We start from the raw sequence: 26,385 nt of genomic DNA on the forward strand, positions 1-26,385 counted from the left end.
AGGAACGAAAGTCACTTCGTTAGATCAACTAAGTGACTACTTTCTAAACATTTCTAAACAAATTAATATCAGCGAAAAGTCTTTTAACGGCAAAAATTAGTGCCATTAAGATTAGGTTCGCAGTTCGAGTTAAAAATTAACACGCGCTTCGGTAAAGGTATAGTGGATTTTTTGCTATAAGTTTTATGAACAGTCCATTGCATATAACTTCATCAGATGGAGGTTTTAAGAAAACATGTGCGGAAGGTATTTTCAGCGAATTCACATCTGACATTTTCCGCAAACAATTTATCATATTAAGGTAGCTCTGAGCTATTCTCCCAGCTAAAAGAGACAGCTTGGGTATACGTCAACGTTATCTAGTAAAGGAAACAAATTTTGGCAATTATGTGTGACAAGAACACACGGCAGTGATTTAGTGATTTAGAATGGATCTTTATTAATATCATTTCGCGGACCTTGCGATAATGTTTGTCTGGAACTGCTTCGTCATATGTAAGTAAAAAAACTGAACACTTCTTACGAAGCGAAATTTGCAATTCTATTAGCACCTGCAGTTTACGGATCCAAACGTCGGTCTTGCCGTTAAGGCGCTGGCCGTGTCGAGATGTCTTTCCATCTGACGTGATGTTGATGCCGGTGCTTCAAAAGTAGTGTAGGCTTCTCTCAAGGTTTGACGATAATCCAGGTTTTAAATGCCTGTTGGTAATTTCCATATTTTGGACCCAATTTTTTATTGCCCCACTTTATTTTCAGCCTTTGATTGTATCTTTCCCGAACAGGTCGTCGGTACAATCTGCGCGCTTTGGTGTTGGTTGTCTCCTCTTGGAGTGTTGTTACTCTTACCTCCATGCTCTATGCATAATCGATGGGGTGATGGCAATTGCGTCCAAGAGACTAGCAATTGGATCTTTTTTGCGAGGACTACACAAGAAGATCCAATTGCCAGTTTTGTGTCTGCAGGTTTTTTATCGGTCCGCCGACGACAAATAACAGGGGATGCGAGTTGTAACAATTTATGGTAAAAAAATTCATGGTGAAGACTCATGGGCTTCCCAATTCGTTACCCACTAACCAGTTACCATGGAAAATGTTACACCAAACCTCTTTAAACCAGAAGAAAACTGTCCGCTTCATTGAAAATTAATCCCAAAACTGCAGCAAACTTAGTTCACAAGTCAGGAAGTCCATTTAGTAGTTTTTACAGACATAACGATCTAAAGCATTCTTTTAATTGTTTTTAATATATTCCCGTGCTCCACTCCTACACTATCACTAGTATTACTACCAGAGTGCCATCACGCGCCTTTAACAGCTAATATTATATAATACTAACTACCAAAAAGAACTTTCCTGCTGCCAGCAAAGCTGTAGTAGTGTATTGTAGTAGTATGTATTTTTTTTTTCTTTGAAAAAGTTTATAAGTTCGTTTATCTATATGTTCGTAAATAAAAAATATACACATACATCAGCTAGTATATTAAGGATCTTAAACCATACGAAAAAGTTAAAAAGACTTACTGGAGCTTGCAGAAAGCAATTTTACCTTCAACAAGCCCCATTTTAAGTTTCGTTAGAGTAGAAAGTTATTTTTCCTTATTGTTTTTAAAAAAGTGACTTCGTTTTAAAATTTTGCAATATAATTTTTCACACACTGCTAAAAAACACATAGTGATGTTAACTTTTATAAATCTCTGTCCAAAAGGTTTTTCCATAGATGTTGTCCTCTTTTAGATATTTCGAAACTACTTCGCTGCGTAACAATTCTTGGCCGTATTATTTTTACGAAATCTAGTCCGGAAATTGTGATTTATTTGCTCAAAACTATTGTGAATGGTTTTTGGTGCTAACTTATTTTTAACTTTAAACATGAAGATTAAGTGTTGATAGATATTTATTCGATAGACATTAAGCCCCTTTAAATTTTTAATTAAATGCCTTGAGCGAGTGCCATGATCTTGATGCTCAATTATCATAGTTTCTTGTTTTTGTTTTCTCAAAATTGGTTTTAATTTAATTTGATTTTGTGTGTGTGTACTTGCCTATACAATGTTTGCATACTGTTTCTCATATTCAATCAAACTTTTCTTGCTTTCGGTAATTTTAACTAAAAAAAATTTGCTGTCACATCTATATCAAAACTCGTAAGTTTTGCCATCACCCATAACGCAAAACAGGCTTGCTGGATCATCCTAAAATAATTTTAATGCCTAGGGACCACTGAAGATTAAAGCTCGCGCTGAACTTTCTCGCCGCTCGACTTCTTCGATACATACCCACAAACTTGTTTTTTTTAACTTTTCGGAATTCTTAGTAAGAAAGCTTCCTGAACGGTCGTGTCATAAATATTCTCATCTTTATCACTTCATTTGTCACAATTCTTCATATATGTTCTGCCATCAATTTTCTAAAAATTTACCCAAAGACTCAATCCGCTACGTCGGAAGAAAAGCAAGTTGCATTCAGCGCGGGTATGGTAGTAAACTGCAACAAGAAGAAGAAACAAGATACCCTGGGGACGATGTTGGGAGAAGAACAAATTACCCATAAGTTTTAAAACATTTCAAGTACGCTGTGTTGTCATTTAAAGAAAATTTTGTCCAAAAATTAGAAATGTCTCCTGCTCAATACGATCTCACTGGAAATAGAGTTGCTATTACTAATAAAGCTTTAGCAGTGAACATTTACTTCGCTGATGACAAAAACTTTAATGTCTGTCAATTTGAATGCTTTAGTGTCTGACGTTCACGATGCGGTATTTTTTTGGACGACAGAAAAGCTAAAACAGGGCGAAACAGGCAATATCTCGACAAAATAACTGAAAGACAAAACTTCGATTTGAAAATTGAAAATCTGAATGCTTGTGGAACACCACATTTAATATTCAGAACTGTCATATATTGTCTTGGGAGGCCTAAAGTATCATCTAGCTATTGCAATAAATTAAACATCGACGGATGCAAGAAAGCTGTCTAAAATGGGGAAATTGGTTGCTATGGGCGTTGCTATGCACTTATATTTGCGGTTGGTTGAAAAAAGTGGCAGGATGGCGTAATAAGAACCTAAATTTGTCATAAGCACTACTTGCCACGGTATTCTAAGATGAATTTGCCGCAGAAAACAGCTAAATGACAATTTTTCTAGGGGAACCACCTTAATATTTTCATAGAAATTGTCGATTCTATACAAATTTACAACTTTAAAATTTGTAATTTTTGTGACTATGTCCCGAAAGCTAAATAAAAGGATAATGTGTTGTTGTTGTTTTTTTGTGAATACGATAGTTGGTTTAGAATTGGTTTAAAAATTAAAAAGTCTTCGTTTATAATAAAAATTGACATAGTAAACAACAGCATCAAAAGCCTTTATAATGTTTTAGTTCAAAATTAGTCCAAAACTTGAAAATGCTTTTTTTATATAAATTTTAACACACTGAACAAATAAAGCATGCTGAACACGATGATGACAATAAATAAATTTTATTTTTGTTATTTATAGAATTTCTATGCTGAAACTACTCAAAAAGGCTTTGTTTTCGACTATGGCACAACATCACCCCTTTTCACTTTCTCGCGCCATCCATAAAAAACAGGGCCCTAGGGGGGCGAAATCAAACAGGAATGTAAAAAATTAAAATTAAAATTTTGATCCACAGTCCAAAAAAAGGTGGTGAACAAGACGGCTGTATTATAAACTGCTTCATATTGAAAAAAATTGACATAAACAATATAAAGAATGCTGATAATTATAATCAAGATGTCGATTTTGTGTCACCTAAGAAAAAAAAACTTTATCAGACCGAATAAATGTTTTATATTTTTTAGGCTAAAGTACACTATTTCCTCCTTTAAACTAGGCCATGTCCCCAGGGGTTCTTTACTTTTGACATCAAGATCGGCGGCGAAGGCAACCTCGTCCCAAGGGTCTTGTGCCCCCTAAACGGAGGGGACAACTATCAACTTCATCAACAATGCAAAATGCCCTGGGAACAAAGTTGCGGCGAAGGGTCTTGTTAGCCGCGTAAGCGCTAGCGGCTTATAAATCCAGGCAACAATCCCTGGAGAGGCGTGAATGCCTCCAAATCTTATTTTTATAAGTAAGAATAATAAAAAACAGTTTACTATTATAAATATTCCTAAATCTTATCAATTTTTTTCGCTGAAATTATTCTTCGAGTATTCTTTATATATGTGTATTGTATTAAAGAAGACGACACGTTTTTCAAGCCTCGTCTCCAGCAGTTCTCCTTTTCACTATTTGATACCGGAACCCCAATATCAAAAATTAAAATAAGAGCCTTGGGGGACGAGGTTGTTTTTTTTTTTGTTTTGTTTTTTATGTTTAGCTACGCAGAAAACAACAGAAGTGTGATCATAATAATGAGTCATTTTGTTCTCCCTTCTGTGGAAAATAAGTCTGAGGGTTATTCCTAGTTCTTAAGTACATTCTACAGCGCAAAATTAAACCTTACGTTCCACACCGGCTCATATATATTCCGTTTGATCAACAAAGTCCAAGTTCTCGGACCGATATAGCCGATGCGCGAAGATTTCATTTGAATTGGAGTGGTCCGAATTAAGGTGCATACTAATTTTAAAATGGCCAATGTCTGACCCCTGAAGACAAACTTGGTTTGGTGCTCTACTTTTTAGTGGTGAAAAATTATGAGTAAATTTAAATATTATTATAATAATAACATTATGGTAGCATTACATGCGTTGAAACTAGCTAGCTAGCTATAATTTGAAGGCTAAAGTAACTTGAGCGGTTGGAAGACATGTTGCTACTACTAGATCTAGTAGCAACCATGTGCTATCAATAGCCTGTCTATAGACAGGCTATTGATAGCACTCTAGCTATTATTCTTAAATCCGGGGTTAACATGCTTAAAATTTTCTGAACCTTTCAACAAAAATACCAACATATTTTAGTTAAGCACTAAAATTTATGGAAACATACAAATTTTTAAGTTTATACATTAACTTAGTATAGTACAACTGCCTCTATTAGCCAAACTTTTGTGTATACTTTTGTTTATGAAGAAATGACCACACAAATCAACTACAGTGGAAATGTTTCACTGCAGGTTAATATTATAGTTAAACTCTAAGAAAATTTGAAAACTCTAAATTATAATAAATCCTGTCTAATAATCGTATGGTATCTTATATAATTTTTGCTGGTAATCCAAAAATGCTATATACGCTGTTTTTGTTTTATTTTTCAAAATTTGTTTTGCTTTATTAACATATTGCCTATACTCTAATTGCCTCAAGAAATAGCCATTGACCATTTCTTTCTCAACTTACCCACCCAGTCTCTCGCAATGACCACTTATGGCAATAAAACTAAAGCTAAGGGCCTTATGGAGATGTTTGGTTGTTTCAAAGGTTCATTGATAAAAGATGTTCCTTGCCCAGATATTGTTGTTTTCTGGCTAGATTGCTTTTTCGCCTTCGTTCTCTTTCTCTAAAAATGTGAATATCTCCACAAAGCTGTTGTCAGGTGATATTGTTTCATGCTCATATTTAATGGGGTAAATTGCCTTTTTACGATCAAACCTTAAATTGGAATTGGAATTTTGAATATTTATGCCACAAAAGAAACGACTAACGAAAAAAACCACATACAAACGGCCAATGGTTGTTTGACTTGTCAAGTTGAGTATGAACATCACCCCTAATGTCAGGTCTTAAAATTAGAATTTTTTACATCGAATGCAATTATTTTGTAGTCACAATAAGTAGGAGTAGCTCAAACAAAACCAAAAAGTTGTTATTTAAAAATTTCACAACAAAATTACGTTGGTAATTTTTTTGCCGATGCAACTACAGTATCTTCGTATTTTATACGTCAGCAATTGCGTTGGCAGTGCCGAATGCCAACGGCAATTTTAAGGGCTGAATGTTAAGGTTGCTGACAAATTTTAAAAGTAATGAGCTAGTTAATCTAAGTAGTTATTCAAATTGGTCTCAGTATACCTGAATAATGTTACTGTACTAGTAATTTTGTGAGTAAAAAATTATATTTCTTGAGTAGCAATTTTCCTGTTTTATTTTAGATACTCATCTGTATTCAATTTTACAATTTTAACACTATTAAGCAGATGCTAATACAGGCTGGGTAACAAAAAATTAAAATATTTAACTAATCTTTAATTTTTTTTTTTCTTTTTAAAAAACAAGAAAATAACTGTTAGATTTTTATTTTTTTATTATCTTGTTGCTATTGTGGTAATTGCAAGTAAAGTTCTCTGTACAAGGATTAATAAATGTAGAGTGCAAGTGTGGGTATATTAAACAAAAGTATATATATATTTGTTTAAATTAAAAATATTTTATAAATAAAATTTGGTATTTTTGTGCCCAACTGCTTTTATAAGAAAGCAATGTTTCAGATTATTATATACTTTCAACAGCTATAAGTTGCAAAGTAAAATATTAAAAAAAGTGAATTGATGGGTCTGTCTAAAAAAATTTAAGGTATAAAACACCATCTATATTTTTTCAGAACATCTCTTTTAAAGTTAGGAAACCTGTTGTTTTTTTTTTTGAAAACAAGAAGTGTTGGTAAATATATAATATTGCTAAAATCTCCTAGTGTGCTCTGTACCTTTCCTTCAAGAGGTTTTAAAAAGAGAAGGAGATTATATTATTATATTACAACTCAGCTGTTCCTAATAAAATCATCTGTTGACAACAGGTTGCTGTATTGTTTTCAGATTGAATTTTAAAAACAAAAAAGTAACTGTTGCTTTCTGTTAGATTTGTTAGATAAATTTTACCACAACAGTACCTTCTGGTGATATATATGCAAGAAATAAGTAAAATCAACTGAATGCTAGGGGTATTTGAAATACAGTAAAAGAAAATAAAAATGCAGAAAAACATAAACTGTACACATTCCCTCATGGATCTCTTGTGCTGCCTTGCTCGGCTGTTATAGTATGAAGTAATATCATTTCTTTGAGAGGAGGTATATTACCGTGATTATATAGGTTATAATAACAAGTTATATCACATGCAAGGGCTCTAAAAACGAGCTGATTCCTTTTGTAAATGGGAAAAGAAACTTCACTAGCATTAAATTCTGGAGCTTAACAAAGCCACCTGTTTTACTTGTCTTCAACATTAGTTTTTAATATGTTTTCCGAAAGTTCTGTTTTGTTGTTAAAGCGCTTGTCTCATTGTTGGTATGTTAAAATACAGCAAAAGCAGGAGGACAGATGGTTTTGAAATATCTTCTGTTAAGACAACATGACAAACATTTTGACAAACATGACAAGATTGAGCGTACACAAAATATATTTTCTGTTTCTGGAACCAATGACCATCTAACAGCACTTTCTAATTTTTAAAACACCAATTTTTTTCTGCCTAGAATTATCAAGTCTTTAGTATTTTAGTATCTTTAGTATTTTTATTATGGTTTGATATTGATGTAGGAAAAATTTAAAAAAATAATTTTAGTGCTGGTTGGGGAATTAAGAACCAAAAATGAACACAGGAAAAATAGTAGAAGTGTTGTGTCCAAATGGAAGACGTCAAAAAGTTAAAGTAAATCCATCAATGACAATTTTGCAAGTAATATGATACATCTTTTTATTTTTTAGGAAAATTATCAGTTGCCACACCTACCTAAAACCTTTCAATTTACCTCAATTTTAAAAAGTTTCCTCTAAACTAAAAAGGATCATTATGTTTATAATCTTAAATTTGATTGGTCCTAAATGTTTTTCAAAAAAAATTACATTGGGGGAGAAGTATTGAGTTTTCAATTGTATTTGTTATACTTAATTAAGAAAAGCATCGTTTTTTCTTCTCCAAGTTTAGATAAGATACGAAACGTCTTCTCAAATAAAAATCCCCTAAAAAGTATTCAATCCCTCTGAATTTGTAGCAACCATATTGTATTTGAAGGTATAATTTTCTAAAGAATAACCTTATTTCTTTGTTTAGGTTCTGCAAACAGTGTGTGAGAAACAAGGCTATGATCATGCTGAGTATGACTTAAAGTAGGTATTTCCGCAATTTTTGCTAAGTATATATTGTTCTTTAATCCATTTTGAAAAGAAATTAGAATAAGTTAAAGCCTACATTTATAGTGTTTATCTTTAGACATTTGCAAAAAGTACTGAATGTAACATCAATGATGAGGTTTTTGAATCTTGCTAACAATGCCAAGCTTGAGATGATCAAATGTATCAAAACAAGGCCAGGTGTGTAACAAATTAAGTAATATCAGTGAGAATATTGTGCACATTCTAAACACAGTAACATTAATATTCCGAAGTCTGTTTGATTCGATTAAGTAGACGAACTAATAAAGCTTATACATAAGCTGGAATATTTTTAACATGGCTTTTTTGTTTTCCCTAGGGTGTTAGTGATATAACTCTGCTTTTTATATAACTATTTTCTGTTTCGACTATATTTAGCTTCTAGTGTAACTGTAGCTTTGCAGTTAGAAGATGGTTCTCGTCTTCAACATCAATTTAATCCAAATACTACTCTATGGAATCTCTTAAATCACTTTCAACAAAAAAGGTAGGAAATTTAAAGAAATGTAGCAATATGCAGTAAATATGTAATTGTTAACAATTATTAACGTTCAACAAATCAATTAATTCAACCACAGGTAGATAAAAACATCATTTAAATGAATGCAGCTTTTTTAAAAAAATAATTTAAACACAAGTGGTTTAAACTTATTTTGATAATGCAATTGAATTCAGAATGTGCAATAAATTGCCTGCCTGGACTACTATTGCAGTGCAGACTGCTAATGTGTGGGCATGTGTCTGTGCAATCACACATATCTCATCGAATTCCCTGCATAAACAACTTGGATAATTCAACAATTTCCTGTTGTTTTCTTTTTTAGCAAGAATGATACCACCAAAGAAGAAGCAGTGTGTGTATATATGGGAAATGAGGTAATCAATGTTTACTACTAAAAGGAGTTTTGTATTTTACCTTATTCCAACTTCTATGAAAATTCCATCTCTCTAGTAATCCCTGCTTTTAGGCAAAGATTGAAAATCTATTTTTCCCTGTCTATCATCCTACATGCTTAATTGCTATCTATTTCTGTCACGTTTTGCCTACATAAAATACCCCCAATCACATAAAGTCACCAGACTTGGAGTCATAGAAGTTTTGGAATTATCTAGAAGGAATTTACATCTTGGGTTGGCTTTTTCAGCTATTTCTCAGCTCTATAAGAAACAAAAATTTCAGCAGAATCAGAAAAGCAAGTTAAAAACATGACATAGTAAAATATGTTTTACGAATGATATGACTATTCGTGTATCCATCAATGTTTGTCACTGTTATCTAAAAAATAATAATTTGATCTTCTTTTTAATGCCAGTCCTTTTTAAAACATTTCAGCATAATTTAATTTAGCAGCACTGGTGCAACAAGTTTCATAATTAATGTTTCATAATTCGTATAATTCAAATTGGTGTTTTGCAAAAAAAATGTATTAATAATTTAACATTATATATTTAGAATGTTATTATAATTTTATTTAAATAAAAAATTTATCTACGGACATTTCAATTATATATCTTAAAATCAATTTATTTAATAAGAAACTGAAGTGGTTTAATGCTAAGTAAGTCTCATACAATATAATATGACAGTATCAGCATAATTCATCCTAACCTCGTTTTGCCAGGGCCTTGTTTAACAACTTCATATTTCAAAGTTATTCCATCAGTCTTTTGCGAAACAGTGTCTTTATACTCACAAAAATTTCTTATAGTCATTAAATGTCCCCGAAAGTCAATTTCTGTGACTAGCTGGATTAGTAAAAAGGCATAGTACTCACAAGGAACGTAAAATCTTTTGAAATACAGAGCACCCTTCAAACACTTTGGCAAGTTTCTTTTCACCATCAGTCATCTCACAGCATTCTTTGCATCTGCCCTCAACTTTCGAAGATTTTCACTACACATACCCTTATAAAAAAACTCTTTTTTCCGTCTGTCATCCATAAATCATACTATGTAACTACTTGTCAAAATCATCATTAGACATAAGTTCATGCGACGACAACTTTATTAACAAATGCTCTACCCAAATTGTAATTATGAAATTTAAAGACAGCCTTGACGTACCAGGAACAACAACATCATTACATCATTACTAGATATTTTGTCAAAAGCTCATTGTAAGCAATCGTGCTTTGATTATAAGTAACCAAAATATATCGATTTAAACCTTTAATTCCATGTTGTAATAACTTATTCCCATACATCTTCTATTCTCCAGATTTGTTCTCAAATGTAAAACAACAAATTTTATTTCTATCTGTCAACAATACTAACATTCAAAAATAAATACACTACCACATATATAACACCTTCACCTTACGCCATCAACCAAATTTTTCACAACTATTCAACTTTTTTATTTTAAAAGTTAATGACCTAAAACCTTTAAAAGTATCTAACCACCAATCATTATCGTAATCACACCACCACCTCTAAATTCAACAGCAATAACCTCAGCTGGCGTGGTGGCGTTTGCGGCATTGAGATATTTTTTGAATTTGAGAAAGTGGTTGATGTCCTGCGCCAGGCAAATAATGGTACAAATTCCTCTTCTCAGAAGGGACCTGAGACCAGTAAAAATAAATTTTGTCAGTTTATAAAGTTTAACAGAAACCCTTTTGTACCGCTTTTGTTTTATCGCACTTAAAATTTTAATTATTTTACTTACCAGCATGTCAAAGTTGCTATAGTTTTCCCTTTATTTTTGAAATGTATTCCTGGTTTGGTTGATTTGTTAAATTTAAGCTCAGTAATAAAATGTCAAAACTCGGATGGCCTTTTTAAAGCTCCTGTAGATATGCATTCAATTTTATTTGTCAACTTCTAATTTTACTCCTAATATTTGTTTTATAGTACAAAGGCGCTCAAACAATGGAATCTACTACTTTAAAATCTATGGGTATCTCTGGTGGTAGGGCAGCTATCAGGTATATAATTATTTTATCAGTATGAAACCGAACCTATATAAAAAGATAAAAGTATACCATATTCCCATATTTAGAAAGTCTGCTTTTTGAGTTTGCAGTGAAAATGCTCTATACATCAGCAGTAGGAATAATTAGTTATATGAATATAACGAAAACCATGTTTCAAATGCACTTTAAGTGAGGAGTATACGTTCTGTGTGAATGTTGATTTTTTTGTGCCTTTGTTGTGGTTTTGTTTTGCAGAGTTCTTATTTCTCTGCAGACTTTTTTACCGTAAAATTGAAGAGACAGAAGTAAATTTATCCGTAAAAGCAAAACAGACAAGCAGTTCGCTAACGGATGATATAAAATTCACTTCTGACATAGCAGGTAATCCAATATTTTTAATTTAAACAAACGCCTTGTTTTAGCACCTTTCATAGAAGCACATGAAGTGGGTGTTCTATGTAAACTAAAGACCTCTTACAAAGTTTATGTGTTTATTATTATAGATACAGGCGTATACTAAGAATGTTTTAATTGAAATTTTGTTGGGGTTTGACCTGTACTTAAATTTCAGAACCTAATGAAAAAAAGATCAAACTGGAAGTCGTTTCTAGTGTTAAATCGGATGAGAGGGAGTTATCAAGTTCATCTACATTGCAACAAGCAGCATTGGGTCCTCCACCACGGAGTATATTTCCTGAAAATGAGACAGTGCCTGACAGATCAAGTATATTTCCAGCAAATACAGCTGAACCAGTTGAACCTAAGAGTGCAGCAGTTAAAAACGAGTTTGCTGACTTTCAGGTATACATAAGTTCTAAGCTGATAGCATTTTGTGAATTGATTTCAATGTATTCAAATTAACATTGGAATTGGTTTCAATGTATCCACTTTAAATCCAAAAGTTACTACTGCTGGTGAAATTTTGGAACACTCGTGAAATGTGTCGTTGAAGATTTATTAAAAGTTCGTCCAGTTACATTTTTTTTGACATAACTGACTACGTCACTGGCAGGTTAGCTTTCTTATTGCAAGATAGTTTGAATCCATAAATAAATAAACTTGACTATTAAAATATTAAGGATTATTTTATTATTTTATTTTTTAGTTTCCAGAAACCTCCAACGGTAACATGGAGGAAGAAGATCCAGCAATTGATCCAAAATTAATGTTTGTGTTTTTCTATCTGTTTCTTGTTTTCATACCTATCTAGATTCTCAGTGCTAAATTTATTTTTTTCACTATTAATAACATAGTTGTGACTTATGTCTCATCCTAAAATCAATGTTATAAAATAAAATCGTTAGAACAAGCAAGTGAAACTTTTACATGCACTAGTAAGGCATCAAATCAGCTGCAAGCGATTGTATGTTAGGAGCTGTAATTTGTACTATGCCTTCTTTATAAACTTTGTTAAATTCATCAAACGAGCTGAGATAGGATAGAAGATAAATTTATTCTTTTAGGCGAACAGAAGTAAAACTTTCAATGCCGTGTGAAAGGAGAGCTATCTTGTACAGTATAAATTCATCTGATTTGACAACAAGTTCAACAGAAGGTACGTTTCCTCACTCTTCTCTCTATTCATTTACGTAAGACCTTTTGTGTACAATCACTTTATAAAATATGAGTTGTCTTGCACATTGTGTTAACCAAAGCTACCTGTTGTCTGAGGTACCTAAAAATTTAGTTCGTTATCTCGAAAATTTTGCTATCTGAAACTTCTTTTCTGGAAACCATTGCTACAGCGCGCCCTCCCTACCTGCCTATACTGCAACAACCACACCCCTTTGCAAAGCTCTTTTTTTTGCCTTGGAGGGTAGCAGGTCAGATATATTGACCCTCTCCTGAGGAAACCAGCCTAAATGAGGGTAGGGTCATATCTATTTCTATATTTACACATATTTCTGTCTAAATATCTCCCTTCAACTAACCTTTTTTCATTAAAGCATCACGAAAATAAAGTCTGCAAACCTCTAACAAGGTTGGTTGTCATCTCGCCATCTTGTCATCTTAGATTTCTGATCGATAATAATTATACCTTTAGAACTAGACGACAATTTTTTTGAGGTGACGATAGATGACTTAAGAAAACGTTTAACTGATTTAAAATCTGACAAGTAAGTGAACTAATTACATTTTGCTTTGTTTGTTTGTTGTTTTATTTTGTTGTTTGTTTGTTTGTTTGTTTGTTCCCTATTTTGTTTGTTATATTTTTTCTCATTGCCTTACTTAAATAAGCACGCAAACTTTGATTTTTGTGTTGGATTTATCAAAACATCAAATGCACATGTTTTTTGTAAGCAACAAGTTGCTGCGGACTGAGGTTAAGAATCCGGCGGAAACTTTAGCAACGGCTGGCCAGACTGGAATGAAAGGTCTTTAAAACAATAACATTAAAATTAAAAAATAGCAAGTGTAAATTGACCTCTTAAAAAAACTTATACTATACGAATACCTACCAACTTCTTTGCAACTATGAGATTGGAATAAAAAAATTACCCTTAGCAACCGAGACTGAAATGAAAAATGGGGTATCTTATAAAAAATGTGGAACGTTTGCTTAGAGTCACTATCTCTAAATGGCACCTTAATCCACCTACAAATGAGGAACTAATTAGAAAAGAAGAGACCAAGCAAAGAATATGCGTGTGGATAGAGGTTTAATAATTGACTGAAGGAAAAGGATATTTAAGTCATAAAAATGTTTATTTTTTCTTATTGATTTATTTATTTATATACAAACAAGTAAAGCGAAGGAGGAAGCTATGTTGTTAACAAAGACAAGTCGACAACGTCTAGAATTAGAAAAACTCGCCAACTTTCAAAAGGTATAACTTGATTTTATCTTACAACGGGTTTTTAGGAGTACCTCACCTTACTTTGCTTTTAAAAAAATGCTCGACATATACTGGCGACTGGTCTCTCTCCATCTGTTAAACACGTAATCTGCATATGAAGCTTCTTTTTAGCTGTTACAAAACCTTGGCCTTCCCCATTTAAGTGATAGCTCCTAATTACTTTGACATAGTGTTCTGTCAAATTTTTATTAAGACTTTTTGAGAAGTACAGGAAAGAACTGTTACCAATCCTAATATTTGATATTCTCTCGCTCTTTTATCTTTTTCATTTGCATATACTTATTTTTAGATTCCAATCCGATTTCAGTTTCCGGATAAAACGGTGTTGCAAGCATTTTTTCGTCCGTTGGAAACAGGTATTACTCGTGATTGCGTACTGTTGTACTATGCGCTTCTTTACAACACTGGTAGAGAATTTGAATTTGCACACCCTTTCAAAACCTTTCCATCTTTTTTTCTATTTTAGTTAAAAGCGTAGATGAATTCCTTTTGGAATATTTATCGGATGAAATTAGAGTTTATGAAATATGTAAGATGTAATTTGCTGTTATTTATTTGTTTTTCTTTATTTGTTTTTTACTTAAAGCTCGTTTCCATTTGACTTTTTTTTCCGCTAAAGCGCAAAAAGCTCATTCGTGCGCACTTTGATTTTGTCCAAGTGCGCATGTGCTCACAAGAAAAGCTCGTGAGCAAGTAGCAGTAGTGAAAAGCAGTAGCAGTAGTGAATTGGAAACGAGACTGTCAATCATTTTTTTTTTTATTGTTTGTGTTAGAAGTTTATATTTCTTTCATTCTTTTCAGTCACTACCCCTCCAAAATTCATTCTAAACGATCGCCAGCAGACTTTACATAAGGTATCTACAGAATTATGTTAACAATAAAGTACTATTTCATGTTCTTTTATTTTTGAAATTTCGGATAGGAGTCAATTCTATCCGTGAAAGCATGTAAAAGAAGGCAAAAATCTAAGTGGCATTGATAGCTATAGAAAAATATGATTCGGATATAAAAATCTTGCTTCGCCAAAAATTTACGACGATGTTTTGCGTGTATTCTCGGCCGTTGTATTCATCCCGCGAGTTTTCCGCGAACATAAAAATGAAACTTAAACTTATTAAAGAAATATTGTTTCATCAAACCCATTTTTTGTATAAAAAGCTATTTTATTATACCTATCGTTGTTGCGCCCTAAACCGTATCAATCTAAAACAGGATTCGAAATTGCACTTCATGTTACGTAATGGAATTCGCCGAACCGTTACCAAGGCATTTTCCAATCTGAACCGTGTCAGATAATATGACGTCATGAAGGGAAACCAGTATAAAATAAATTTAACGTCATAAAAAATCAGTCTTCGCAAGATTTATGTCGCGCGCAAGACTTTCAAAGTGAATTCTAACTTTGATAAATTTTAAGTGAAACTTGAAGATATTATAAAATATAAAGTATGGATGATTTAGAAGTAGATGACGTTCGTTATCTGTTATACACCAAAGGATTTGTGGTGAAAGAACCGCAAGAAACAAAGCAGTTGAAAGCACGGTTATTTGAAATGGAAGAAGAGTGTGCAGAAAATGAAAACGAGAAAGAAAAACAGGTACTTGCATGCGCTAAAGAGAGAGACGAAATTCAAGATTATTTAGAGAAAGAATGCATCGAGGTAGCCCGATCATACCGTTTGGAATGCCTGAAATTTGAACGATTAGAGAACCAGTTACGACTTCGTAATGCATGCAATAGAGGCTTCATGACAGCCCTAAAAGCAAGAGAGAAGAGACTTATCGCATTGGATCAAAAGTTCAACGAGACAAAGCGAGCAACTGAGTTGTATAAGAAAGAAGTTTCTAGATTACGCAAAAGTATTAAGAAGCTGCAGGATGGTACCAAAGGTGGTCGAAAGGAGGTGGTGAGTAAAAGAAGTGATGCAAAGAAAATTGGTACAACTCCAAAAGCAGTTAAGACTCAGAGTCCATTTAACAATGCTCATCCCATCCTGCCGCCTATCAAATCAAAACAAAACACAAGTTATTTTATCCCTAACTCACCACCGCCCACTAAAGATACCCTTCCACCGCCCACCAAAGACGCCCTCCCATTACTTCCTACCCCTCCAACATCAAGTAAGCCAGAAGCTCGATATGTGCGAAAATTTCGAACACCATCGAGCAAGAAACCGCTACCACCAATTGGACAACAGAAAGAAGTTCTACTCCCTCTGAGAAAACGCTTGCCGTAAGCAGTAGACAAGCGTTAACTAGATAGAGAAGGCTGGAGGTGTGCTAGCCTATGGACCACGGAACAAATTCTTTCGCCTGCGGTTAAACGATTGGAATAAACATTGGAAGAATAAGTATAGCGGCAGATAGCTGTAAAAGGTATGCTAGCCCATGGATGACGGAATAAAGTCCTGTTGTCTTGGGTAAAACGATTGGAATAAACATTGGAAGAATAAGTAGCTTCAGAAGATATATCTTCTGAAGCTACTTATTCATATATGGTAGCCCATGGATGACGAAAGGCCACCCTGGCTCGTCTAAAAAACGATCGCTATAAGCAGTTGAGGAGCGGTTAGTAACAAGAGATGGGCGAGAAATGGAAATCCTGCCGCCTCCGAATAAATGATTACGACAAACAGCGGAAAAACATTGATAGCAAGAGATGGTTACAGAAAATCTGTTTTGGAACCACTTCATTTTAATATTCTTGTTTGCTATTGTATAGTAACTTCATTTTACCAGGGTGGGAAACCGTGGAATTTATTTGCTAAAAAATCATCATAGCTACTTGCAACAATGTACAACTGTTACTATTAAGTTCGAGAAAGCTAGCTGAGTGGCTGACATCCATATGTAGACAACCAGAAGTTCAAGTACACTTGAATTGACCAAGTACTGTCGCCCTAGCCCATATTTGAACTAGGCGTAGCGGAGTTTCTACTGGTACACACAAGACTGAAACAGCATTAAGAAGCTTGATAAACCATGTACATATTTGTCTCTCTGATTTTAGGCCAAACTTTTCCCGGCTGCACTAATACATGTATCAACAAAAAATAAATTCAGTAAGTATGAATTAACTTTTTCTTGAAAATCTTATACGAGTTCGGGTTTTTACGGAATATCTTTTAGTGTTTTGTCAAATTTCTCAAGGAGTAATTTCAAATGGTGGGTGGTTAAAATCTGGAGTATTGGTTAAAATGGGTTTTGTTTTAACTTGTTAATATATCAATTACGAAGAGGTACACTATGTCGCTAAATTGTAGTGTCAAAATTATTAATAATTTGTCTTATGCTAATTTTGCGCAACGAACAATTTCGCGCGCATCTCATGTTTTTCCATGTTTGATTTTTATTTACAGATATAAAGGAGGTAATTTTAGGGTGTGTTTTGTGAAAAGTTTTTCTGTATGTTGACTTAAACTTTCGCCCCTTAGAAAAATACGTTAAAGACAAATATATGGACGACTTAAAAACATACGAGGAAGCAGAGGCTATTTTAAAACATGATCTTGAAAGGTATGATATGAAATGAAAATTGTGCTTGATGATAGTGTTGTCAAAAATAATAATCGCTCCATTTTAGAAGTCACGGTACACAAAAGAAAACCAACCATGTAAACAACATAGCAACGACCACCCCCGCTACAACTGCTAGTGCCGTAACATCAAAAACCTCCGGTGCCAAAAAAAGGAATGTGCCCAAATGGTTTAAAACAGGAAGGTAAGGCTTAGAGTCTGTAAAACTGTAAAATTTCGAGAAGATCGAAAGTAGTTAATCACAGAGAAAATCAATTCCCTTAAAATGTACTCCAAAAATTTGGGTATTGTGGATTTTTTTTACTCATTTTTTCACTCATATCCACTGTACCAAAATTTGTTTGCACATTACCTTTTTTTACCGTATAGCCACTTCTTCCATATAAACTCCCAGCGCAAAACTTAAATTTTCTTAAGCTCAGGACCACACATTTTCTTAGAAGACCAGCTGGAAGTGACATGGAAGTGAGCAAATGGACATGTTTGCGTAAAACGTCAATACAATACATTAACAAGATCAACGTTTAAAATTTAACGCCCCCCCCCCACCCCACTTAACTTCCCCTCCCTCTCTCCCCCCCCGTAACTTCAACGATAAAATGTGTCGTCTTTCTGAGTTTTACCGTACACTTTTTGATTTGTGAGTTACCACCTGAAGATATAACTTTTTGCATGCTTATATTTCACAAATGTGTATTTAGTGCCCTTTCAGCAAATAAACAACTTTTCTTTTCGTCAGGAACATTAGTCACATCACATCGTGCAAAATGAAAGTAAAATTGCGCTTTTTAACATGGACAGATGATCTTTATGGCAATTACAACTTGGGAGCCACCTTTAGATAAGATATTTTGTGTATTTTGCAGACCGGAACAGGGCTTTTTTTTAAAAGCATACTTTGTTTGACGCTGGAATGGTTAAAAATGGAAAAAGAATACTTGGGTTTTAAATTACATAAAGAAAGATAAAAGATTTCGAGATCTTAGGTGGTTTTACATAACAAAGTTTTGTCAATTTTAATAATCGAAATATTGACGTCACTTGGGACAACTTCACTATTTTTTTTCTTTTTTAGGTAGCATGATGATCGTGATATGTTGTTCAATGTTACTAAGAATATTGGTTCATCAAAGCAGATTCAAGAACGCACTCCTTCAAAGACCTAAAGAAGTTGAATACAGGATTTCGTTGCGCCTTCAAAGTGTGCTCGGTTGATTGAAAATAAAGTTTCTTGAATTTCCTATTCGGACGATGCGGGATCTTTTGGATAATTAAAATTATGAAGATCAGTTTAAAAAACTTCACTTTCCCAATACATTTGTTATTTATCTTGTGGTTAACTTTTTGCTCTGGAAACTCGGATATTGAATTTACGGATCGGATAAATTTTCTTCTAAAAATTTTTATATATTATATTTATTTAATAGTGTATCTTCAAATGTTGTTCCTAAATTTCCTTTCCCCTAAAAGTTAATTTGTTGTTCCTAAAATTCTTTTCCAATTAAAGTTTTAATTTTAAATTATTTGACGTAACTGAATCATTTTCTGTGCTGGTAAACCGCTGACTTATTGACATGCTACATTAACAACGGGTTAGCAATAGCCCTAGCTTTAGAACACTTCGCATGAAACGCCCAGTTGCAGGTGTGATGGGACGTCGGCCTTTACTTAAAAATTAGTGGGACTAACTTTCTACAAACAAATTAAATAACTAAGACTCCAATATGTAAAGACAAAATGTACATACTCGCGTTTTTATAAGCAATATGTAAGTAAAATTCTTTAAAAAAAACAAAGCAACTGACCAGCAGCAACCAGCCAGCCAGGAGTGAGTAACGAGAAGAAGAAAAAGAAAATATAACAGGGATTATAAAAACAAATATAGTTTCTAACAGAATCCTTATTAAAATTGTAAATTACATATGAGCAAGAAACGCGAAATTTTGGTCTTCAAATAGCTTTTTGCCTGATTCGCGAAAATTACAGGAAAGGCGTGTTCGCGAGAATATATTTCCGCGAAATATCTGAATTTAATCGACTCGCGTAAATGAAGTGGCGATTTTACAACATCTCGCGAATAGTGTGGTTTGCGATAAAAAGAGCGTATAAAAATCAATTCGATGGTTGTATAAATCCCGCATTTCGTTTCGTTTTGCTAACTTGCTGTGTGGCTTTTGCTTCCACTATCGTTATCCTAAACAAAACTATTTTTAGTGCGTTCATTTTAAAATTAATGGCGTTTTTAAATCGAAAGTTGGAGAAAGTTTATCATAACGCACAAGCATAATGCTGCTTCACAACCAAATAGCATGCTAATTTAGATATTGTGTATGTTAACCCCTTTGCAACTTCTTCCTGCCTTTAAAACATTTATTTTCCAAAGAAACATTCAAAAGTTTGATCTGATAAAGAACAAGACAATTTCACAATCCAATTTTTTTATATCCAAAAAAATCCTAATTTACAAAATAATACACCTGACAAGACCTACATATGTTGTGCAAAAATGTACTACTAATACGAGAACATTCGCTTATTTTGATACATTATGATACTGCTCTTCGTCATCATCAAAAGACTGCTCAACATCTCCGTCATCTTCACCGTCGTCGTCACCGTCGTCGTCTTCCAACTCGTCGACGTCATTTACGCCTTCTTCATCGTCAACGTCATCATTTTCCGTCTCTCCTTCTGGTTCCGCCTCTTCTTCATCATCGCTATCAATAATGTCGTTATCAATACCGTCATCATTACCGCCATCAGTCATTTCTTCATCGTTATCGTCGCCATTGGGAGCTACTTCGTCGCTGTCGTCGACACTGTCCATTTCTTCTTCACCATCTTCATCGTCATTAACATCTTCTGTCAACTCTTCATCGCTATCGTGAACGTTTTTTATTGGCTCGATTAAGTCTTCGTCACTGTCATCCAACTCGTCTTCGTCATTAGCTTCAACGGCGTCGGATTTATCTAGAATGAAAGTTCTTATGAAACAACTATTTTCAATAAAGAAGAATATTGTCTAAAATCTTGGAACAATAAACTCCTCAAGAGAACAGAATAAAACTTTGAAACCTCAAACATCACTTAACTCTAGAACAAAATTTAGAGCGAAAGTACAGCGATTAGTTCAACCAACCTCGTCCCCAGGGCATCTTGTATCTAATGGCTGTCCCAGTGACAAAATGATACAACATGTCCAGGGGCGAGGTTGAGTTACCATCTACTAACAAAAGCTTAAGAAATACACTTCCTAACTTGAAAGACATTTCCTGAAAAATTATAGCTTTCTAACCCTTTTTTAAGCCTAAGAAATTTTGACGACATTAATTTTTGAGTTTAATGCACATACCTAAAGATGTCACGTTTACACGAATCAATGTTTTGTTGTTCGTCCGAGGAAGAACAGCATAACTAAAGAAGTTGTTTAGTTTAAGTGGTGAGACTGACGATTCTTTGATATCTAACGCAGAAAAAGTAATCGCCTTTGCAACTCCAGTGTTTAACTCTTCATAATAAAATTGTCTCGATTGCCCAGCCGGAATTTCGAGTTCACTGGCGTCTGATTTTGACGGAACGATTGTGGCGTTAGTTTCTGCAAAATTTTGAAACATAACATTAACAAATCGGAGTTCCTCTTTAACGGGGACTGTCGGTTTTCCACCGCCACCGCCAGTTTGTCCTCCGCCACCGCCAGTTTCGCCTCCACCACCGCCAGTTTGTCCTCCGCCACCGCCAGTTTCGCCACCGCCTCCGCCAGTTTCACCTCCAGTACCTCCACCTATTCCACCTTCAACAAGATAAATAGAATAAAACATTAAATTTTAATCTCAACCTAGTTCCTAGGAAATTTTGCCTTCTGTGAAAACGAATTAAGGGGGAAAGGCCCTGGGAAAAATGATGTTCCCTTTCCATTGCATGTTGTCTATAACTGAAAGTAAATAACAAATAAATACAAAATGCTTATCGAATAATGGAAAATGATGCTTCATAACTTTTTTCAGGGAAATAAAGAAGTCCTTGAAATCTCTTGTAACCAGCCTTGTTTCTAAGGTCTAACGGAGACAACTGACACATTGGGTACTAGGTTCTCTGGTAACAAGATGTATGGACATGACGTATATGTGAGCAGACAGTTATTTTAATAATGTTTGAGTTAATTGCATGCTGGAATAATAACAGGGAGTTCATCTAACATTTGAGCATATATTTAAACTTTGTAACGCCCAGTTGCCCCTCTGCCCCTCTTCCCCAACTCATTTTGTTTTGTAAAAAAATAACTTACCTTTCAATAACTCCCCTAATACTTTACCGATCACCCGTCCGTCTAAAAATAAAAGTGAAGTGCGTAGTAATTGAATCGACTGCACAGTTTTTTCAAGTGCCGTAAATTATAATGTATAAATATATATATACTATAATCTTTACTTTATTTTAACTTTTATGTTCAGGAGGAGAAACATTTGTACAAATAATAGGACTCAATTTTATGATTAATAATAATAATAATAATAATAATAATAATAATAATAATAATAATAATAATAATAATAATAATAATAATAATAATAATAATAATAATAATAATAATAATAATAATAATAATAATAATAATAATAATAATAATAATAATAATAATAATAATAATAATAATAATAATAATAATAATAATAATAATAATAATAATAATAATAATAATAATAATAATAATAATAATAATAATAATAATAATAAATTAGTATAATATTTTATAATGAAGACGAAACCTTAGTAGAGCCAAAATATCGAACAAAATTAAATGTTGAAAAAAAATTGTTTTTTTTTTTAAAAAAAAATTCTTGCTAATTTTTTGCACCACCAAAAGAAGTTGGCTAGCACTACCGCGCAAATTGATTGGCGTGCCAGAGTTCGACGTTGCCGTAATCTAGCCGTAATACGTTTGACGTCATTTTTTGAAATATTTATTAAAGGCAATCACAATTGTGCACTTACATTTTTTTAACCAACTTTTTTTGCTCGTTGTCGGTTTTTTCTTTAACCAAAACCCTTTTCGTTCCCCTCCTCTCTTTCTCTTCAGCCATTGTCTAAAACTTTTTCTTCTTATTCTTTTAAGAAAACTTCTTGTTTTACGAGTAATTTGCCTAAATTTGCGACCTATTCTTTTTCCGATCCGTCGTAAACGCGATCCAATTCTTCGAACCAATCGACGTATCGGTTTTCTTTTGATATATCGCCTAACCCGTCTAATCGCTCTTCGAATCGGTTTTCTTTTGATATATCGCCTAACCCGTCTAATCGCCCTTCGAATCGGTTTTCTTTTGATGTATCGCCTGACCCGTCGAAACGCCCTTCGAATCGGTTTTCTTTTGATGTATCGCCTGACCCGTCGAAACGCCCTTCGAATCGGTTTTCTTTTGATGTATCGCCTGACCCGTCTAATTGCTCTTCGAATCGGTTTTCTTTTGATGTATCGCCTGACCCGTCGAAACGCCCTTCGAATCGGTTTTCTTTTGATGTATCGCCTGACACGTCGAAACGCCCTTCGGACTGGTTTTCTTCTGATGTATCGCCTAACCCGTCGAAACGCCCTTCGGATCGGTTTTCTTCTGATGTATCGCCTAACCCGTCGAAATGCCCTTCGGATCGGTCTTCTTATAATGTATCGCCTAACCCCTCGGCGGAATCGTCTAAAACTACGCCTGATACCACGTCGAAAACTTCGAAAGCTACGCCGAAATCCACCTCGAAAGCCCCCTCGGCGTCCTCCAACTGAATAAATGCATACACAATTTATAAATTTAATATAGAAACTTGCAGCGAATTAGAAGCCTAACAAGTCCTAAAAACGAGGTTGGTAGCGAACAAGAACAGCCTTGCACTACTGCTTTTTTGTGGAAGGTAAAAAAAAGAAAATAAAAATTGCGTGCTAAAGAATGCTCTTACACCACGGATCTGATTTTTCTGGTAACGCTTCCTCAATATCGCTGTTTTCTTCTTCATCTAAACAGATAATAAAACTTTAGAAGAAGAACGCACTTCTTATCTTACAATTTGTTTTTTTAAAGAACTCTTTTTAGAACTCTTAAAAGTGCGCTGACAGTTACTATTTTACAGCATTTATATTATCGAATTTTAAGTAATCTTGTTCCCAGAGCTTCTTTTTCGCTTTCTGGATATAGTACTTCTTTCGCGCAGCCACATTTTAGAAAGAGAAAAAAAGCCTTGGAAACGAGATTATTTTTTAGGTAAAAATTCACTTCAACAGAAAACTTACCTAGCAAAGGAACGAATTCCAAGGCATTCTCTTTTTCGCCAATTCTGTCTTTTAGATCTTCTATCTCCGCCAATGAATTTTCTACATCCTACATTAAAATGAAGTTAAACTTATTTTCACGATAACCTCGTTCCCACGATCCCACCTTTTCCACATTGGGACGAAAACGCGTATTTCGCAATGAAAAAAAGGCAAGGGGATCCTGGAAATGAGGTTGTAAAAGTTTTCCACAGCAAGACAAATAACTCAAGATTATTCGTAGTGTCGGTTTGTGATGAAATTTACCAAAAAAAATTAAATGAACGTGCACGCTGAATGTCATATTGATGTTTAGATTTTTACCCATGCTCTGACCGAATATTTAAACACCAAAGGAACTTCTATTTTAATTTATCATTTAATTCATTTTTTAGTTACTGCTAAAATGGTTCAAAGTATAAACTTTCACCTATGTTTTTGTTGTTTCGCAAAAACGTTTCACAACAAAAAACTTCTAAGCCTATAACATACTATTTACACTGTAACACTGAACATTAATTCAACTATAAGTTGCTTGTGCAAAAAAAAGGTATATGTGGCAGAATATTTAATAAAACAAAATTATAGATGGAGTTGGAACACAAAAAAATTACTCACCGAATTGTCGTTAAATGGTGCAGCTTCGATCATAAATATGAGAAGGGCGAAGAACGCAATCCTTCGCAACATGTCTGCGCTTGTTTCGTGAAACAAGCAAGACTGAAATGTTTTATTTTTGTTGGAGATTTTTATTTACAAAATCCTAATGACTTTTATTTATTTTCTCGAGATCTCCATGCTCTCGAACTCGGGGGTTATTAACCGCATGTAATTGTGTATTTAATGTTGTCTTTTATAGCTGCGATGGAGACTGTGATGTTTGTCACATGATATTTAGCTATGACTTCCCAGAAAATCTAATTAGAAAAAAAAGGAATTATGTTGTGGGGGGGGGGGGGGGGTAGGGTGACTTTAGTTAGGTGTCTCAAATCCATGGTTTGCCCGAGGGAAGATATTAAAAAATAAGAACTTCTAGATTGCCAAAACAAATTGAAATCTAAATTTTTTTTCAACTTTTTAGATTTCTTTTACCAAAATTAGTGCTAAGTAAAAAAAAAGCAGCTAGAGATTGTTTCGGTAAATCTTTTAGAATTGATGGTACGTCCAAGTCAAAGGATAAGGACGACACAGCCAAATCGAAACGAATCAGCTAAAAGCGAAACAAAGACCATTTTATTTCACTTTGATTTTTGTTAAGAATACAAAATATATCTTGAAAGTTGAAAGTAAAATGTGGTTTTGCTGATACGAACTGAAACTTTCACATGAAGCTAATTTAGAGAAAAAAATAATCCATTACAACCGCCAAAAGTTATTTGTTATATCAAGAATGGATTAAAACTTCTAAGTCTATAACATACTATTTACACTGTAACACTGAACATTAATTCAACTATAAGTTGCTTGTGCAAAAAAATACAGTCCCGCAATCTCGTTCCCAGCACTTGTTGTTTCTTTACTATAACCGGGACTGTGAGACGAACATGGGCCTCCATTGCACAGTTTTTTGGGTGTAATATTTAATGAGATCGCATCATCGCATGTTAACTTCAATTAATACATCTCTATTATGAGTAATGTTATTTTGTCTCTTCGTGATAAAAAGTCGTGCCATGGACACAGGACATAGCAAATACGACATGTTTTTAACAACGTTGTTGCGACTGTCGAATTCGAATGGATTCTATTATCTGGGAACGGCTAGTCATTTATTAATAGACAATATACAGTTTTTTTATTTATAATATTTTGTAAGTTGTTTGAAACGTTCCTCAATAACATTTTAAGCAATGAGTTTATTGAAAGCAATAAGTCTATTTAATACTTTAATGTTCTTATGTATAATCCATCTCTCATCACAACAGTTTTGCATTATTTATCTTTTCGTGTATATAAGTTGATGAATGTCCCTTTGTTGTTGATAAAAGTATTTTTGTCATATATCATATTTTCAAATCATATTTTTGATTGAATATGCATCTTATGGAAGCTCATCAAAATTATAAATCTTGCAATATGACCTCAGAATTTAAGAAACATTTACTATGACGGCTTGCTTCGTTCTTTATAAAATATAAAACATGTGCTATAAGAATAATATTTCAACATTTGATGCTCTGAACAAAACAAAGGGAATTATGAGACGAGAAGATTTGGCGGACGGTCAATCAGATGGCAAAACGTTCGTTAACTCAAACGAACGGGGCCTTTGACTTGCCAGAAGTTTTGAAATACGTGTTATCTTCTCAACCAGTTGTCCTTTCGAATATAGATGGTTCGATGAGCGAGACTCAAGTCGAAACGCTTTTCTTTCACTTTAAGTCCAATGTAAAGCTCAGCAAATTGCAGGATACAAATAATAAATTAGTTTTTTCATACAAGGTTGGCTAAAGAGTAAAAAATCTACTGCAAATTTCCTCCAACACTCTATGTGAGATCTTGTACTGATGGTTGAAAGTATAACGGTGATGGCGTTCTTGCGAATTGCATTTTTGTAATTAAGAAGAGAAAATACTGACACAATTGTCTGTGTTTGTGAATTATTTGTTGCAGATTAGAAGTACAATTTGTTACAATTGAGTCATGATATTTGAAATTAGTAATGACCTACAAATTTCTTTCGCAAAATACATTTGTTTTTTTGAAATATAATTTCAAATTTCA

General features: G+C 33.7%; 2 protein-coding genes across 4 annotated transcripts; one reads left to right on the forward strand and one right to left on the reverse strand.

Moving 5' to 3' along the window:
* Nucleotides 1-4,507: 4,507 nt before the first annotated feature.
* On the forward strand, nt 4,508-18,800 carry LOC130648844 (tether containing UBX domain for GLUT4-like). Of its 3 annotated transcripts, none has more exons than XM_057454950.1 (19): nt 4,508-4,580; nt 7,959-8,014; nt 8,118-8,218; nt 8,438-8,546; nt 8,884-8,935; nt 10,913-10,986; nt 11,249-11,355; nt 11,546-11,775; nt 12,080-12,141; nt 12,438-12,529; nt 13,019-13,091; nt 13,721-13,802; nt 14,122-14,188; nt 14,299-14,361; nt 14,634-14,686; nt 16,843-16,894; nt 17,267-17,348; nt 17,416-17,553; nt 18,445-18,800. In XM_057454950.1, exons 3-19 carry the CDS (start codon nt 8,149-8,151, stop codon nt 18,446-18,448), a joined length of 1,410 nt encoding a protein of 469 aa, XP_057310933.1. In that variant the 5' UTR covers nt 4,508-4,580; nt 7,959-8,014; nt 8,118-8,148; the 3' UTR covers nt 18,449-18,800. The 3 variants fall into 3 exon arrangements, with proteins under 3 accessions (XP_057310933.1, XP_057310934.1, XP_057310932.1); XM_057454949.1 differs by lacking the exon at nt 4,508-4,580 and adding an exon at nt 7,418-7,583; XM_057454951.1 differs by lacking the exons at nt 4,508-4,580; nt 16,843-16,894; nt 17,267-17,348; nt 17,416-17,553; nt 18,445-18,800 and adding exons at nt 7,413-7,583; nt 15,330-15,481.
* A 990-nt stretch (nt 18,801-19,790) lies between these two features.
* LOC130648842 (uncharacterized) lies at nt 19,791-24,438 on the reverse strand. Its single transcript, XM_057454947.1, has 7 exons — nt 24,280-24,438; nt 23,644-23,731; nt 23,313-23,369; nt 22,362-23,138; nt 21,655-21,696; nt 20,722-21,159; nt 19,791-20,339 (listed from the first exon to the last, which is right to left on the reverse strand). The coding sequence occupies exons 1-7, from the start codon at nt 24,349-24,351 to the stop codon at nt 19,903-19,905; spliced, it is 1,911 nt and encodes a 636-aa protein (XP_057310930.1). The 5' UTR covers nt 24,352-24,438; the 3' UTR covers nt 19,791-19,902.
* Between the last annotated feature and the right edge of the window lie 1,947 nt (nt 24,439-26,385).

This window comes from Hydractinia symbiolongicarpus, chromosome 7, assembly GCF_029227915.1.
Source record: "Hydractinia symbiolongicarpus strain clone_291-10 chromosome 7, HSymV2.1, whole genome shotgun sequence".
Lineage (NCBI taxonomy): Eukaryota > Metazoa > Cnidaria > Hydrozoa > Anthoathecata > Hydractiniidae > Hydractinia > Hydractinia symbiolongicarpus.

What these genes read in the sequence shown, in the direction of transcription:
- LOC130648844 (XM_057454949.1), top strand. Translation starts at nt 7,497, where the DNA reads ATGAACACAGGAAAAATAGTAGAAGTGTTGTGTCCAAATGGAAGACGT. An exon ending in ACGAGTTTGCTGACTTTCAG is followed by an intron (nt 11,776 to 12,079) that starts GTATACATAAGT and finishes TTTATTTTTTAG; the next exon opens with TTTCCAGAAACCTCCAACGG. An exon ending in GACAACAAGTTCAACAGAAG is followed by an intron (nt 12,530 to 13,018) that starts GTACGTTTCCTC and finishes TTATACCTTTAG; the next exon opens with AACTAGACGACAATTTTTTT.
- LOC130648842 (XM_057454947.1), bottom strand. Translation starts at nt 24,351, where the DNA reads ATGTTGCGAAGGATTGCGTTCTTCGCCCTTCTCATATTTATGATCGAA. An exon ending in AAAAAGTTGGTTAAAAAAAT is followed by an intron (nt 21,697 to 22,361) that starts GTAAGTGCACAA and finishes TTTTATTTTTAG; the next exon opens with ACGGACGGGTGATCGGTAAA. An exon ending in ATTAGGGGAGTTATTGAAAG is followed by an intron (nt 21,160 to 21,654) that starts GTAAGTTATTTT and finishes ATCTTGTTGAAG; the next exon opens with GTGGAATAGGTGGAGGTACT.